Genomic DNA, 17,152 nt, shown 5'->3' with positions numbered 1-17,152 from the left:
GAGTGGGAAGCAGAAGAATGGTAGCCCTGCCCCTCAGCCTGGCTGCCTTTGTCCCATGCCCCTTAGGCCACGGCCCATGGGCACTCCGCAGGGATTGTCCCTTTGGCTGTATCCCAGAGCTGGTCCCCATAAGGTGTTCCCATGCCTGGCCCCAGTGCTCAGTCCATGAGTCCATGACTCATCCCAATGCCTGGTTCCATGGGCACTGCTCCATGGCTGCTCCACTTGGCCCTCCTGCTCTGATCTCTGTGAGTGTTCCCTGCCTGGTCTTCATACCAGGTCTCCACGGCTGTTCAGGGAGCTGGTCTCTATGGCTGGTCCCTACATCTGGACCCACAATCAGATCCCAAAGTAGATTCTCAGATGGTGTCCACACCCTGGGTCCTCATAGCTGGAGCCCATGTCTGGTTCCCATCCCTGTTCCCACACCTGCCCCCATCTCTGCTCCCCACACGGGCAGGGCTCTGCAGGCAGCATCACTGGGAGCCACAGGGCCACCCACGTTGTCACAGTGCCATCCCCAGGCTCACCATCCCTATCCACGGGGGACTACACCCATCACTGCAGCATCCCCATCCCACCGAGGCTTGGGGCATCTGCCCCAGACCCCATCCCTGGGGCAGAAACTCCACAGCCCAAGGAAATCCTACCCCCTCCCCCTCCCTCCTTTCTTCTCCTCTCCCCCTGTTTCTAATTCTTTCTCCTCGCCCGTAATGAGGGGATTACACGGCAAACTCCAGCAGGACGCCTTTGTGGGGAGACAATCCGAGTGGGGAAGGCAGTTCGGGGCTTTGTCCGCCGCTACCCCCCCGGACCCGTGCTGGGGGGACATTTAGAGCAATTACTTGTCCAGAAAGTAACTGTCAATCATTCTTAAAGGGGAAGGCCTCCAATTAATAACCTCGTCTTAATCCTTTGGACTCATTTCCAATCTGCGGTGCCTTGGTGACATCTGCAACACTAAATAAAGATTCTCCCGAGCCTTAGCACGGCGGTTCTGTGACAAATAAGAAGACTAGAGGCAACTTTGGCTGCCAAAGCTGCGAGATTGGTGAGGTTGAGCCGCTTGTTTGGTTCCCGGGAGGGACCAGCAAAGTTAAATACTCCTGGAAAAGCCGAGTTGGGCCCAGCAGGTAATGCCGTTTTTTTCCAATTCGGGACAAAGTGATGGGGGAAGATGCTGAGAAGGGGAGTGGGTGTCCCCGGGGTGTGCCCAGGGCTGGTGTTGGTGTTGAGGATGGGGCTGGCACCATTCCCTGGGGACTCAGGAGCGGGTGCGGGCGCCCGCCAGTGTCACTCACCCCGAATCACACAGAGCCAGGGGCAGTAGCCACCCATGCTCCTACCACCCTGCACCTGCCACCCAGGTAGCTTGAGCCCAGGGAGCCAAATCCTGGCACCCAGATGGGCTTCCAAAGGTGAAGAATGGGGTCCCAGTGAAAGCTGTGGGAGCTGTCCCTGGACTGTCTCTTCCACATCCCCTGCTGCCAGGGGAGGCCGCTTGTTTTCACTGATGTTCTGCTGCTTTGCAGTACTCTGTAAATGAGGTTTTTTACCCACTTTGAGCAGGGCTCAGTGTTGTTTCTGTTGCTTTTTTGGGAGTCTACGTCTGGGGGGAGTCATCCCCTCTCCCCAGGTAGCAGCCTCCACAAGAAAACTATGGGCTGGGGCATCAAAGAGTGGGGTTAAGAACTCTCCTCAGGTATTGGGTCCTTACGTTTCCCAGCACAGGTTTGCAGCTTAAAGGCTTAAACCCAAAAATTCCTGCTAGCTTGACAGTGGCTGCAGGGTGATGTCGTTTGGGAGCAGAGTTTAGCAGTTCCCCCACCCCCCACTCAGTGTGGCCTGTTTCCAGGCAGGATTCCCGAAACACTGGTGGCAAAGGCTTGGGAATCCTGAGGTCAGTCCCTGGAGGATGGGGAATATGGGGTAGTTGGTTGGTGCTGATGTTCCTCCTGCCTGGTCTGTAATGCTCCCCCTTTCCCCACTCAGGGACATCTGTGCCCTGCTGCCCAGGCCAAGGCAGATTGGGGTGGGGGTCCTGCCCTTGCCCCCATCCTGCAGGGTCCGGTGCTGCCGCCCTGCTGCCAGTCACTGCTGCTCCGGTATTTTGCTGTTCTTGGCTCATCTGCGCTCCCTGGTTGGGATTTGCTGCTCCCTGGGGAGTTTTTGCCTCCTTTGCTTTCTGATGGGGTTAGAGGGTGACTCATGGGGCTCTATCTCTGAACCTTACCCCTGTCCCCCACCTTTGCCCCACTTCTTCTCCTGCATGCCCCATCTTCTCCTCAGCCCCCCCCCCCAGCCTCTCTAACTCATCCCCTCCAGTGCCCATCTCACCCATCCCCATTGCCCCAGCTCCCCCCGAGCTCTGGCTCCCCACTACTGCTCCATAGGACCGTGGCTGGGCAGGGCAGATGGGGATCCTGGTGGTGTGCTGGGTCCCTTGGGGGGCCAGTGCCCCAAGAGGGTGCTCTAGGTGCTCAGCCCCCATCTCTCCTCTCCTTGCAGGTGTGGAGCTGCGCAAATGAGAAGCAGGTAAGTGACAACAGGATGGCAGTGGGGGACTCCATCCCCTCCCTGTCCCCCACCCCAGAACACACTATGATGCTCGCACAGTGACCACAGGGCCCCTTGCTTCCCCCACCCTCCCCACACCCCTGCCCTGACTTGTAGCTCCCCTGAGGCACCCTGAGACTGCATGGACCCAGAGCTCTGAGGGCTACAGACACCCTGGGAGGGGCTGTAGGGCAGCAGGGGGGGCTTACAGCTCCCGAGGGCGCACACAGCACTGCATGTGCACAGCCTCTCTGTGAGTGCAGCACTTAATGGGTGTGCAGCACACGCTGCACAATCACTGCACACACTGCACAATCACTGCACACGCTGCACAATCACTGCACACGCTGCACAATCACTGCACACGCTGCACTCACTGCACAATCACTGCACACACTGCACAATCACTGCACACACTGCACAATCACTGCACACACTGCGCACACAGCACACACTGCACAATCACTGCACACACTGCACACACCACACTCACAGCACATACTGCACATGCTGCACACACAGCACACACTGCACTCACCGCACTCACTGCACACACTGCACTCACTGCATACACAGCACATACTGCACACACCGCACACTCACTGCACACACTGCACACACCACACTCACAGCACACACCGCACAATCACTGCACACACTGCACAATCACTGCACACACCGCACAATCACTGCACTCACTGCACACATTGCACTCACTGCATACACAGCACATACTGCACATGCTTCACACACAGCACACACTGCACTCACAGCTCCTGGGCATGCACTGATTGCACTGGATAGACTGCCCACACCATACACCCACAGCAGCACCAGGCACACACTGCTTGTGTTGGGTGCACTGCACACAGACACAGCACACGCTGCACAGGCACTGCAAAGACACCACACTGCATTGCCACACATGTGCATGCACTGTAATGCATGGTGTGTAATGCTGTAATGCGTGGTGTGTGCCACAGGCTCTGCACATGCCTCTTTTGCATGTGCCATGTGCACTGCACACACTGGACTCACTGCAAACACTGCACAGGTTGCATTCACTGCACATCTGCACACACTGCACTCACTGGACTCACTGCACATGCTGCACTCACTGCACACACTGCACACGCTGCACACGCTGCCCACACTGCACACACTGCCCACACAATGGGTGCCCACAGCTCCTGTGCCCACAGGCTGTGCGTGCCCCACACACGCTGTGCTACCTTCACCCCCACAGCACTGTGCACACCCTGCACAAGTGCTGTGCACACACACTGAGCCCTGTGTGCAGCAGTGCAGACACTGCACAGTGTGTGCTGTGTGCATGGCACACAGACACTGTGGCACAAACCACCCTGTACATCCCCACCCCCATATGTACACATCTGTGCCATGCACATGCTACATACCTTCCACCGCATGCTCAGCCCATTCCACATTCCCCATACACACCTGTGCCTCACTGGGAGCACCCCTGAGCACCCCTGGGCCCCTGCCTGTACAGGCCCAGACACAGGCGCCATGGGCACATTGTGCACACTGCACACACAGCACCCCAACACAGACACCCCTGTGTGCACAGCCCGGGCAACACCCGACACCCACCCCCTGCCCTCTAAGACCCCCATTTTCCCCCTCCCAGCATGAACTCACTCTCCTTTTCCCTCCCCACTCCTGATGAGGCATTAGGTGAGTCTTCGCTGGCGGGTCTGGGCAATGCAGTGCCTTCCCCTTGCCCCAGGATTATGGTTTTCTGCCCCATTTCCATGTCTGCTGACATCCTCATGGTGGAAAGAGACCCTTAATCCCCAGCAAATACTGCAGGAAGATTTCAGATGCCGGATAAAAAGCTTAAAGATGAAATGTTGCAAGGGTTGAAAATGCTTATAAGAGTCACTGAAACGGTTATTAGCCAGGGGACAGTGCTGGGTCACTCCCACCCAATCTGGGGATTGACACTTGGTCCTCCAGCGTTCCAGGGCCAGCCTTCACCACAGAAGAGGCTGGACAAGAGGATCTGGGGAGGAAGGAGGCAATTAACCCAGGTTTGGTCCCCTCCAGGCCAGGGCACAGAGAGATCAGATTTGCTCTCTGTAACGGCACTTTCAGAAAATCCTCCATTTTAGAGGAAATCTGACTTTTAGTATCAGTGGGTTCATTGGCCTGGTGGCATCGAACAGCAGAGCCAAGTGCAAGGCATCCCTTGGATTCTGGGTCAGTCCCGAGGACCCTGGGTCAGTCCCCGGGACTGTGGATCAGCCCCCAGGACACCACAGCCCTGGGATCCTCTGCTGTAGCAGAGAGGATTATGCCTTTGCATAACCTGTTCCTAGGGCCACCCTATCTTCCCATCCCTCCATTTACTTGTCTGTCCATCCCTGGACTGGGGGCACAAAGCCCCCACACCCTCTAACTCTGCGGTGCCCCTGCAGGTGCCACCATGTTCCTGAATAAGTGCGAGGGGGACCTGGGGGAGCTGCGGAAGCCAGGGGACGGCGAGGGGACCCCACCGGCTGCCACCGAGGAGGAGCAGCCCAAGAAGAAGCACCGGCGGAACCGCACCACCTTCACCACGTACCAGCTGCACGAGCTGGAGCGTGCCTTCGAGAAGTCCCACTATCCCGACGTGTACAGCCGTGAGGAGCTGGCCATGAAGGTCAACCTGCCGGAGGTCCGCGTGCAGGTAGGGAGGGCAGCACCCTGCATCTGTCCCTGAGCAGCGCCAGAGGGACCCCAAGGTGCAGGGCAGATTGGCGGGGCAGTGGGTCTGGGGAGGTTCTGTTCCTTAGGCTGCAGCAAAAGGCTCATGGGGGGACAGCAGAGCCTGGGAAGAGCCTGGGGTCCCACCAGTCCTCTCCCCACCATGTCTGGACTGATGGGGTGAGATCAGGCAGGGAGAAAGGGTCAGGGAGCTGATGTAACAAAGCCTGTGAACCACAGCAGTAACGCCCAAACAAATGAATTCCCCAGGCCTCAACCCCAGTCAAGACAATGTAGCCTTTTCTGTGGGGATCTAAACCATGAAGACAACTCTGCTGAACTCCCTGAGCAACAACTGATTTTATAGAATCACAGAATCATTCAGGTTGGAAAAGCGCTCTGAGACCATAGAGTTCAACTGCTCCCCAGCACTGCCAAGGCCACCACCAATCTATGACCCTAAGTGCCACATCCACATGTCTTTTAAGTTCCTCCAGGAATGAGACTCCACCACTGCCTTAGGGAAGAAGTTTCCACTAACTTTCCAACCTAACCCTCCCCTTGCACAGCTCAAGGCAGTTTCCTCCTGTCCTGTCCCTTGCTCCCTGGGAGAAGAGCCCAACCTGGCTCCACTGCCCTGTCAGGGAGTTGTATAGAGTCAGAAGACCCTCTCCAAGCCTCCGTTTTTTTTCCAGGCTGGGCTCCCCCAGCTTCCTCTGCTGCTCCTTATGTGATTTGTGCTCCCGCCCTTTCCCCAGCTCCATTCCCTTCTCCAGACCCTCAGTTTGCATCAGTGCAGCCCAGTGACAGTCTGTGGAACCCTCCCCTTTCCCACCCAGCCTTTCATCTTCCCTCCTCTTTGCCTCCTGCAGCAGACCCCTGTGCCCTGTGCTGCTCTGGGGACACAGGGACCAGCATTTTAATGAGCAGTTCCCATGGGGCCAGATGTCACCGCTGGATTTGGGTTGCCGGTCCCTGTCGTTCCTGCTGGGTTTTGGGCAGCTGTGACTGTTTAACTTATAAAAGCTGTGACCAAGGGGCTGGGAAGGTCAGATAACATGGACTGCTGGGAGTCTGCAGGGCCAGGGTGCGTGTTCCCATGGAGCAGAAAGGCTGTGTGCTGACACCTCTCACTTTCCACACCTTGGAGATGTCCTTGGTCTCTGAGGCTTGTGGGAGAGGTCTGGCAAAGGTGCTGGGATTGCCAGAGCCCTGTAGGATAGCCCTTGTGAGATAGGGTACCTCATATGGGACCCCCTCACCTCAAGCACTCCCTGTGGGGCACCCCCCATGGGATACTGCAGAACAGGACACCCTGCCTGAGGCAGAGACATGGGGCACTCTGCAAGGGACACAGCATGTAGGGACACTGCAAGGGTCCAGCTGGGCACAGTGAGCTCACCTTGGCTCTCACCTTGCAGGTCTGGTTCCAGAACCGACGAGCCAAGTGGAGAAGGCAGGAGAAGATGGAGGCCAGTTCCATGAAACTCCATGACACCCCCGTGCTCTCCTTCAACAGGCCCCCCATGACCCCCAACGTGGGGCCCATAAGCAACTCCCTCCCACTCGACCCATGGCTGACATCCCCCATCTCCAGCGCCACCACGGTCCACAGCATCCCTGGCTTCATGGGAGCCCCTCAGGCCCTGCAACCCCCCTATGCTGGGCACTCCTTCCTCAACACCCCCCCGCCAATGGCACAGGGCATGCAGCCCATGGCCCCTGCACCCTACCAGTGCGGCACCCCCTTTGTGGACAAGTACCCGCTGGAGGAGGTGGACCAGAGGAGCTCCAGCATTGCCTCACTCCGCATGAAAGCCAAGGAGCACATTCAGACCATTGATAAGACCTGGCAGCCCATTTGATGAACGCTCCCCTCCGAGCTCCCCAGCCACCGCTCCTGCCCCTGGTGCTGGCTTGGCCCCGTGGCGGGTGAGGGAAGACAGTGGGTGCTCAGCAGGACCAAAGCTGGCACCAGGCAGGGACGCCAGCTGCATCTTCCCCACATTGACCCAGCACTGGTGGTGTTGGGAGAGCGAGCTGGGGTGCTGACAGGACCCCACAGCTGTGGGGAACCAATCCAGGAGAGCCCCTCTGCCTCTCTGAGGCACCAAGATCAGTTGAGGACCTGGCTGAGGCTCTGGCATCCCACTGTGCCACCAGGCCACCCACCACACCCCAGCTGGACACCTCTTATCTCTACACCCCCTTTCCTTTCCATTTTTTTTTTTTTTTTTAATGCTGCAGATTTAAACAAAACTGAACAGAAAGCTCTAGTTTTGTAGGAAGTACTTGGGGGTGTGTTTTAGCTGCGTCGTGCCAGGAGATGCAGCAGTGCTGAGAGCACGGGTGTATTATCAGTAAAGAGATAAGCTGCACAGCTGCCGCATGCTGGAGTTGGGCGCTGCCTCGGTCGTGCCGTGCCCTCCTTTGCACTGTGTGGCTGCCAAGCCTCTGCCAGAAAGGAGCTTTCCATGGGGGCCATGGGAGCATCATCCCTGTGCACTCTCCTGCCCTGCTCCCTCCGGTTGTGCAGGGCTGGGCTATCAGCAGGGCCAGCAGCAGGGCACAGGTGACCTGATCCAGCCCCAGCTGGGACCAGGACTGGAAATGGCTTTTGCTGCACCGTGGCCTCATGCAGGGCCCCTGCTCGACTGTCCCTTAGGGGCTGAGCCCATTGCCCTCCATCCTAACACTCCCAGAGGTGCCAGTGGCAGAGGGCTGCCAGAATTGTGCTGGTGGGAGGATGGGTAGCAGTGGGACCCCCGAGGCCCCTGGCCAGGGCTGGTGAGAGGAGGGAGCTGGCTGTGAGCCCTGCAGTCACCACAACAGGGTTGTTGGAGCATACCAAGACCTGGCTTACCCCTTGCCAGTGTTTCCTGCCAGGTGGGAGCTGAGTGGCAGTGACAAGGTGCCGTGTCCTTGGAGGTCCCTAGAGTGGCTTTGCAGCTCTGGGGACCCATCTGTCCACCTGCTGGAGCTTGGGGCACACCCAGTGCCACTGGCACCTTCACCCATGGCAAAGGCCAGCATGGCCCCAGCACACGACTGAGTCCACAGTGGCTTTGAGGTGCTTAAGCACAGCTGGGACAGCAAGACAGGGGAGCTTATCCCTGGGTAAACGGGTGCCCCGGGCCCCTGGAATGTCCGGAGGTGTCCTAAGTTCCTGGGGTGCCCCAGTCCCTGGAGGAGCCAGACGAGGGACAACCCTCTCCCCACCAAAATGCTTCCCCAGAAAATCTTCCCACTTCGAACCCGACACCAGCCCCCAGCCGGGGCTGTGCTGGGGCAGCCCCATCCCTACCGTGGTCCCCCGGCCCAGACCCCGCTCAGTGCCAGCCCGGCTCCGGCCCCCGCTTGCAGCACTCCCCAGCCCGGGGTCTTATCCCGACCCAAACCCCCTGGGGCCGGACTCTGACGTCTCCAGAGCCCTGAGGTCGGGCGGGTCTGCCCGGGATGCCAGCGGGCCAGGCGAGGCACTGACCCTGGCGAGACCCTTCTCCTTGTGCCCCGTCCCCCGGCTGCTGCTGCTCGTCTGTTTCGTTAGCGGCAATTAAACCTTTAACAACCCATTAAACGCATAATCGATGCTCCCCGGCTCCCCGGCCCAGCTAATGGGGTGAAGCGCCCCGGCCGAGGCGAGCAGATAATGAAGCAACGGCTGCGGAAGTAATGGGGTTTGATCCGGGGGACGGGACGCGCTCAATGGGGGCTGCGCTTTTCACATGACATAATTGCCGAGGCTGGCGCCAGCCCGGGGCACCCCTCGGCCTCCCGAACGCCAACAAAGGCCGGCTGGCGCTGGGAGCGGCAGCGCCGCACCCCCGGCTCGTTTGATCGGAGCCTAATTGGGGCGAGGGTGCTCCCCCAGCCCGGCCCCGCAACCGCCGCCCGAGAGCGCGGAGGGGCCCCGCGATCAGGATGCTGCTCCCCGGGTCCTTGGGGTGGGGGTTGTGTGAATTATGGAAATGAGCTGTATTCCATGGGGTGGCGCAGGGAATGTCAGGGTACCCCCGCTTGGTGCCCCCTTCCCTCCCGTGCGTGCACCTCCTGCAGGAACGGCCAAAAATACCACTTAAACGCTGGGAGGGCGCAGAAGCGCCGAGCCGCCTGGCCAGACCACTTTATTGGCACGTTGCTCATTGGAGCCTGCCCCGGCATGTGGGGGTTTGTGTGGGAAAAATCCAAGCAAAAAGGTATTTTTTCCCCCCTTAGATCCCAATTCTGTCCTGAAATCGCTCACTGCCCAGCTGGAGCCGGTTCCTGGGGTTGTACGGTGACGAGGAGGCGCTCCTAGGAGCGCTGGGGGCTGTGGCCGAACAGGAGCCCTCCCGCTCCCACCCCCTGTAATCTCCACCCGCGGGATTTGCCCCATAAGCTGCTTATTTCTCTCTATTTCTCCCAGGCCTGAACGAACCTAGCCCTGCCCCGGCACGACGCCTCGAGCCCGCTGAGCCGTGGTCCCTGGGCACTGTGCCCCAGCGCTGCCCGCTGGTGGCCTGACACATGGGGCTGGCACTGCCGAGGGATGTGGGGGTGACACTGCCATGCCAGGGACGTGTGGTGGGGGCCCGCAGTCCCAGTCGTGCTGTGCTGTGAGACCTGCGCTCCTTGGCACAGGCTGGGATGGAGCCCAGCCTCTCTGCATGCCACCTGCACACCCTCCATCCCCTGGCCCCCAGCAGGACAGACGGTGGGGGGTTGTGCCTCACTGTCCCTCTACAGGGTGTGGGAGCTGGGGCCCTCGGGGCTCAGGTTCTCCTCAGGGGTGTTGACCCATGAGGTCTCCACCACCCCCCAGCTCCCAGAGGGAGAGGAAAAGAGGGGGCTGTGGGGTGGTGAGGGGGAGGCTGCCCGCTGGAGGTTGAGCTTGGCAATGAGTGGCCGTCCCACGTTCACCTGCTGCCGCTCCTCCACGAAGTCATCCATGCCCTGGTAGCGGAACTGCAGGTACACGGTGAAGGCCAGCTCCTGCTGCAGAGACACCAGCACCATGGGCTCCTGTCCTGGTATGGCCATGGTCATACCAGCACCACTAGCCCCTGACCACCACGGCTCTTACCCGCAGCTTCTGCAAGCCACAGATCCGGCTGTAGAGGCAGCAGGAGGGGCAGCCAAGGCTCCAGACAGATGCCAGTGGACTGCCCAGCTCCTCTGGGCTCTCCTTGTTGGTGCATTTGAGGTCCACATCCAGCTCCTGCCATGGATGGCATCCACATGAAAACCACTACAGCTTTCTCCCCCTGTTTCCCAGGACTGCCCTGGTTGTGGGCTTCAGCAGCTGCTCCCACCTCGGGAATATCAGTGAGCCGGGCCTCACACTTGGTGATGTCCTTGGGGGCAGCCACCACACGCGTGTAGATGATCATAATGTTGGAGAACTCAGCCGCGAAGCCCAGCTGGACGGTGACACCGCAGTCGAAGCGGAGGTGCCGGCTCTCTGGTAGGACTGGGGAGGGGACAGGGATCACAGGGCTGGGACCTGCAGGGGCTTAGGGCTGGAGCTGTACCCACAGGTGAGGTGAGTGCTGGGTCACCCCAGAATCGGGGTGCTCCTGTCTCCAGGCTGGTGGCTCTGCGCCAGCAGTTTCTTCTCCAAGTGAGAGGAACCCAGCAGATGTGGTTCACAACCTCTCTGCTCCTGGGCTGTCCCCACTCTAGATGACAGCTTGGGACAGGCTGGCCATGACTCACCATGAGCTTTGGCCCACTGCAAGTTCCTGGCAGAGGACTCGTCCTGGCCCGGAGGGCGGATGGGGTCTGTCAGAGCCCTTCTCTCTGAGAGGTTGCTGCGAAGCTCCAGGGCCTGCCGTCCTCGCGTGATCTCCAGAGTGCCCATGTCTGCAGGGGCACAGGGGGTTGGCACGGGCCACCAGGGGAGTCCTTGTTCCCCACTGCTCACTCACCCTCGGCCACCTTGTCCAGCAGGACCGTGATCTTCTCATCTTCCAGCAGCCAACGCTTGAGGAAGGTGACGAAGATGCCGTTGGAGAGCTCACCCTGGTTCAGCTCATAGGCTTCAGCATCCGCGCACCTGCAGGGACAGGGCAGTGGCTGGATCTGATATGGGGTCTGGCACTCCCTGGGAACTGGCCCCTAAAAGGATGACAGCTCTAAGGAAGTCTGAGCTGGGTGTCCAGCGCTCTTCCTGTTCCCACCACACAATCTGGCCACTGTGCTGGGGACAGGTGAGAGCATGGCTGGATTCTGGATGCTTAAAGTACCACCAGCCCAAACCCCTGTGCTCTGGAGGAGTCTTGGAGCTTCATGCCAGCAGGTGCTGCCCAAAGCCAAGCAGTGTCATGGGCACCTCCCTGCCCTGTGAGGGACTACGGGCTGCTGCTTGCCCAACCCCTCCAGCATCAAGGGTGGAGGGATGCAGGCATGGGGGTGGTGGGAAGGGACTCACGTGGCATAGCCAAAGACAATGTTGGCTGTGACTTCCAGTGCCCCAACCTGCGGAATTATGTCATCATTGAGGTTCCTGCAAGAGAAGAGAAGAGAAGCTGGACAGAGTGAGAACCTGTCCTCCTCCAAAACCCACCCCAAAGCACACAAGACCTGGAGGGCTGCTCTGTGCCCCTCTGCCCACCCATTACAGCATTTGCTAGCTCACAGGGGCAGTGAAGTCTTGGGGAATTTACACAAAGACAATGGGTTTAGACCCTGAGGGTGCCACGCTTCCTTCCCCCAGGAGCCACCACCCCCAGCCACCACCCACAGGTCCCTGTGCAGGCTCTTCCCAACTAGCAGGTTGTCCCTAGGTTGGTGGCAGGGCCAGGTCACCTCTTGCGGCACATGTCAAGCAGGAAGATGTTGAGGCCAGTGCGGCGCTGCTGCATCTCCCGCAGCACCCGCTGCACGCACAGGCAGTGCTCTGATGTGTAAGCGCTGGGTGCATCAATGGGCACCATGAAGCTGTTGCCAAAATTCTCATAGCCATGCCCAGCATAGTAGAGTAAACCTGCTGGGGAAACAGAGGGCAGGTAACATGGTGACATCTCCTGATCTGCGAGCACCTGCTTCTTGCCTGGGTGCACCCCAAGATTCCACCAGCATAAAACCACCCAGCTCCCCTGGGCTGCAGCCACCCGCCCTGACAGGTGTTGTCGCACCGTAGACACCCTTGTCAAGGAGGAGGAGGAACTCATCAACGGCCATCTGCATCTCGGCCTTGCGCAGGTCCAGCAGTGACACCACCTTGAAGTCGAGCTGGCGGAGAAGGGCACTGAGGGCGTGAACATCCACAATGGGCGCCTGCAGCTGCTTGTGGTGCAGGTAGTGCATGTTGCCCATCAGCAGTGCCACTTTGTCCGTGGCTGCAAGGACAGGAGAAGGAGGTGTTGTTACAGAGTGGGACACACCTGCTCTCCATGTTGCCCACAGAGGTGACACCCAACTCTGGCCAGAATCACTGTCCCTGGGTACCAAGGTACCCTGTGGCATCCCTGCCTTGCTGATTTCTCAGGTTATGGACAAGGGTTAGGGGTGGGGTTTTGGGTTGAGGCTTAAGGCGCTGATCTGCTCTCCTAATTCAAGTTGGGGCTGGGCTGCTCTTCCAGTATGCCGCACCCAAAGCATTCCTGGTCAAGTAAAGCCTTATGGGGTGACAGTGATGACACTGGTGGCAATCAGAGCCCCCCAGGGCCACCAGCCCCTCCTGGGCAGGCTCTTACCATACAGCTGTCCAGGGCTGCCGTGCTCTGGGGACCCTGGGAAGAGAGAAATGCTGTGCCATGGCTCTCCAGTACCAGAGGAGCACAGCAGACATAGCAGCACAGACCTGTCCACTGTGCCCCCACCTACCTCCATCCCCCTCCTGCCAGGAGCCTCCAGAAGTGAAGAGCCGTGGGCCTGTGGCAGAGGAAGTGTCAGGGACCCTATGCATGGTATCACCTCCCAGCATGGGCTGCAGTCCCCCCAAAACTGTGGAGCAGCCATGAGGGCTTTACCGGGAACAGAGCAGGTAGAGGAGCCAAGAGGTTTGTCTGGGGCCCTCACCAATCTCCACGTCCACCTCCTGGCTCCACATCTCGTGGAAGAGGTTGAACACGCGGCAGGAGTAGCTGCCCCGCTCGGCTGTTGTCACCAATTTCACCTACCAGCAGGGTGGAGCAGGAAGCTGGGGCAGTGTGCCAGACCATGCTGCACTGTGCCACACTGCCATGCTATGCCATGCTGTACCATGCCAGAGGTCCCTCCATACCTGGAGCTGGGGTGCCTGTGCCCCTTCCACGGGGCGCCGGTTCCTGAACCACTGGTACTGAGGCGGGGGGTTGCCAATGGCTCTGCACTCCAGCACCAGCGTGTCCCCCTCGGCCAGGCGGCATGGCCGTGGCTGCCGCAGGATCTGCAGCCCTGCCATAGTTGGGCAATAGCCACTGGCTGGGGAAGGGACAGGGTGGCGAATTAGGCACCCAGCCATGACAGCACTCTGCAGAGCTGCTCCAGACCCCACATTCTTCATCCACAGGCCCTGGCACCCATGGACGGCATGAGGCAGCAGCCATAAGGAGGACATAGGGCATGTGGCTCCTCTGCGGGCACCATCACCCCGTAAGCCCAGAGGCCTTCACAGCTGAGCCAGGGCATTACATGGCAAATGGCACCACTCAGGACTCATCCATGTCCTGATGGGGCGAGAGGTGCCCTGCAGGAGATGTCCCAATCAGGGAAGTGGTTCCCCATAGCTGCCAGCCCAGGGGAGGAGATCTCCCATCAGGAGATCTTGAGACCCACCTGAGCTCGGGCTGCTTCTCTTCTCCACCTGGACATGAGCCCACCTGGAGAAGGTGAAGGTGGCCCCACAGTTCACCCGGCAGATGTACCACTCAGGCTGGCCCGCTGGGCTGGCCGTGTCAATCACCAGCTCTGGGGAAGTGGCTCCAGGCACCTACAAGACAGGAGGAGGCCAAGGAGTAATGGGCTCCCTCTTACCCATGTGGGTTCCTCGCCATGGACAGGGTACAGGGGCTGTGCTCAGTGTGGTACAGTGGGACCTTACCTCCTGCCTCCCACAGAACCACTGGTACGTGAGCCCTGGTGGGCCGGTCGCGCAGCAGGTCAGGGACACTTGTGTCCCCTCCGCTGCCACCTGTGACTCTGGCTGTACTGTGATGCGAATCACATCCTGGACTGCAGGAGAGGAGAGACCAGCCTGGGCTGGCTGAGTCCCCTGTCCTGCACTACCCCATACCATCCAGTCCCATCCCCACCCACAACAGATTATTGTCTCCCAGCCCAACCCATCCCACACCTCTGTCCTGTCCCAACCATCTCATCCTGCTTTGTCCCATTGGCATATTCAGTGCTATCCCATCTATGCATCTCATCTTGTTTCAGTCTATGCCATCCCACTCTGCCCTGCCCTGCCCTATCCTATCCATCTCATCCTGTTGCATCCATCCCACCTCACCCTGCCTGCCCAGAACCTCTTTACCGGAGCAAGACCCACAGCAGGAATTGCCGTTCTTCATGCCCCATGCCCATTTCCTCCTGCTGAGCCCCTGCCCCCCGGTGCTTCCCTCCAGCCCCCTGTTCCCACTGTCCTTACCGGCGGAGCTGAGGACTCGGCAGGCCTGTTCGTGCCCCATGCGCTCCAGGCAGCCCAGCAGGTACCTGAGGGTGCAGTCGCGCTCGGCCAGGAGCTGCAGCAGGCACTGTGTGGGGCTGCCGCGGGGCTCCAGCACCTTCAGCGAGCACATCTCCAGCTCCTCCGCGCTGTAAGCGCCCGCGGCCGTCAGAGCCACAGCCCCGACCCTGCCGCGGTCTCGGCGAGGCCCCAGCCCGGGCGGGGCAACTGAGCCGTGCACCCCTCGCTCAGCCCGCGGCAGAGCTGAGCCCACGTGCGCTTTGGGACCCGGTCGGGGACGGGACCCGGTCGGGGACAGCCCCCGGCAAGGCTCCCCAGCCATACCTGCACTTGAAGCGTTTCTCGGCCCCAGCCAGCTCGGCCAGCTTGCGCCAGCCCCGGCCCGCGTTATCCAGCAGCTCACACAGCCGGGCCACCACTTCCTCGCCCAGCGAGCCGATGGGCATGCTCCAGTCCCCCATCCCTCCTGGGGACGCCGAGGGGACGAGCTGTCGGGGGATGACAGGGTGACAGGCACCTGTGCCCCACCGGACTCCTCTGGGCACAGGGTGACTTCGGGGGTAGAACAGTGAGATCCCTGGTGTCAGGACAGGAGCTGGCTGGGCTGCACTGCTGGATCTGGCCACCGGCAGCCAGCCAGGAGTGACACACACTCCCATTCTGGGAGCTGGGTAGGACAGGGGACACTGCTCATTCCCACAGCCTTGGCCAAGAGCCAGGGTACTTTAGTCCAGCCCCATGAAAGGGACTTTGATGGAATAGGGGGGTCCATGGAACTAGAAAGAGGGGATGGCCCCCATCACCTTCTCTGTCCTGTAAGGTGACACAGAGAATGGAGCCCCAGTACCCTTCTCCTTCTGGCAGAGGCCCCAGTGGGGCAGCAGCAGCCCTCTTGCTGTCTGCATGGCAGCTCTGGAGCCATCATGAGGGGCCTACAGGGGGATCAGCATAGGGTACATAGGGATCTTGGGACTGGGACCCAGCTCAGCTTGTCCTGAAGCCTGGGAAAGGTTTCAGTGTGACATGAACCACCTGGACGGCTCCCTCCTCCTCCCCTCAGGTCCCTTCCCAACAATCCACCCCAGAAGGGTCCTTGCCCCCAGGACCGAGCTGCCCAGAACAGCTGGGTGACACTCACCCAAGCAGGGGCCTCCAAGACAGAGGACAGGGACCCAGGTGCTCCATCTGCTCACCTGTTGCCGGACTTGGGATCTGGACACGCTGGGTGTGGTGAGGGGAGGGTGAGCTGCAGGCCAGGCAAGGATAGGCACTCACCACAGGGTATGGCCAAGCCCCATCAGCTCCGAGCCCCACTGAGCCCCACACAGAGGAAATGAGCGCAAAATCTCCCCAAGGCCCCCGTTCTGCAGTACAGCACTTCTGCTTCCCTCCCTCTTCCTTCCTGTTGTGCAGTGCGTGGGTGCAGAGCTGCCACTCCGCTCACAGCCCCAGTGGAGCTAGGCACAGCCTGGCCCCGTCACACAGGGGACACAGCCCCAGGAGAACTGGGCACAGCCTGGCCCTGTCACACAGGGCACACAGCCCTGGTGGAGCTGGGCACAGCCTGGCCCTGTCACACAGGGCACACAGCCTCGGTGGAGCTGGGCACAGCCTGGCCCCGTCACACAGGGCACACAGCCCCAGGAGAGCTGGGCACAGCCTGGCCCTGTCACACAGGGGACACAGCCCCAGGAGAGCTGGGCACAGCCTGGCCCTGTCACACAGGGCACACAGCCCCAGTAGAACTGGGCACAGCCTGGCCCTGTCACACAGGGGACACAGCCCCAGGAGAGCTGGGCACAGCCTGGCCCTGTCACACAGGGCTCACAGCCTCAGTGGAGCTGGGCACAGCCTGGCCCTGTCACACAGGGCACACAGCCCCAGGAGAGCTGGGCACAGCCTGGCCCTGTCACACAGGGCACACAGCCCCAGCAGAGCTGGGCACAGCCTGGCCCTGTCACACAGGGCAGACAGCCCCAGGAGAGCTGGGCACAGCCTGGCCCTGTCACACAGGGCACACAGCCCCAGTAGAGCTGGGCACAGCCTGGCCCTGTCACACAGGACTCACAGCCTCGGTGGAGCTGGGCACAGCCTGGCCCTGTCACACAGGGGACACAGCCCCAGGAGAGCTGGGCACAGCCTTGCCCTGTCACACAGGGCACACAGCCTCAGTAGAGCTGGGCACAGCCTGGCCCTGTCACACAGGGCTCACAGCCCTGGTGGAGCTGGGCACAGCCTGGCCCTGTCACACAGGGCACACAGCCCCAGTAGAGCTGGGCACAGCCTGGCCGTGTC

The 17,152-nt window shown here is 60.4% G+C and overlaps 2 protein-coding genes across 2 annotated transcripts; one reads left to right on the top strand and one right to left on the bottom strand.

Annotated features, from left to right (window-relative positions):
• The first annotated feature begins 953 nt into the window (after window positions 1–953).
• On the top strand, window positions 954–7,230 carry RAX2 (retina and anterior neural fold homeobox 2). The gene is made up of 4 exons (XM_033082383.1): window positions 954–1,133; window positions 2,509–2,535; window positions 4,998–5,248; window positions 6,687–7,230. The coding sequence occupies exons 3-4, from the start codon at window positions 5,006–5,008 to the stop codon at window positions 7,128–7,130; spliced, it is 687 nt and encodes a 228-aa protein (XP_032938274.1). The 5' UTR covers window positions 954–1,133; window positions 2,509–2,535; window positions 4,998–5,005; the 3' UTR covers window positions 7,131–7,230.
• Window positions 7,231–9,340: 2,110 nt separating this feature from the next.
• On the bottom strand, window positions 9,341–15,638 carry LOC117008233 (mucosa-associated lymphoid tissue lymphoma translocation protein 1-like). The gene is given in 17 exon segments (XM_033081911.1): window positions 9,341–10,239; window positions 10,328–10,462; window positions 10,557–10,714; window positions 10,960–11,106; window positions 11,172–11,299; window positions 11,675–11,749; window positions 12,052–12,229; window positions 12,381–12,584; window positions 12,942–12,977; window positions 13,072–13,119; window positions 13,267–13,363; window positions 13,472–13,564; window positions 13,566–13,650; window positions 14,001–14,158; window positions 14,270–14,400; window positions 14,819–14,985; window positions 15,182–15,638. Coding segments are annotated over 17 exon segments (2,430 nt in total). The 5' UTR covers window positions 15,517–15,638; the 3' UTR covers window positions 9,341–9,984.
• Window positions 15,639–17,152: the final 1,514 nt, after the last annotated feature.

Source organism: Catharus ustulatus, chromosome 29, assembly GCF_009819885.2.
Source record: "Catharus ustulatus isolate bCatUst1 chromosome 29, bCatUst1.pri.v2, whole genome shotgun sequence".
Classification (NCBI taxonomy): domain Eukaryota; kingdom Metazoa; phylum Chordata; class Aves; order Passeriformes; family Turdidae; genus Catharus; species Catharus ustulatus.
Note: the sequence above shows the minus strand (reverse complement) of the source record. Positions and strands in the feature narration are given on the sequence as shown.

Excerpts from the sequence above, each read along its gene's own strand:
- RAX2 (XM_033082383.1), top strand. The coding sequence starts at position 5,006 with ATGTTCCTGAATAAGTGCGAGGGGGACCTGGGGGAGCTGCGGAAGCCA. Across the intron at positions 5,249-6,686 it reads TGCCGGAGGTCCGCGTGCAG|GTCTGGTTCCAGAACCGACG; the intron begins GTAGGGAGGGCA and ends CTCACCTTGCAG.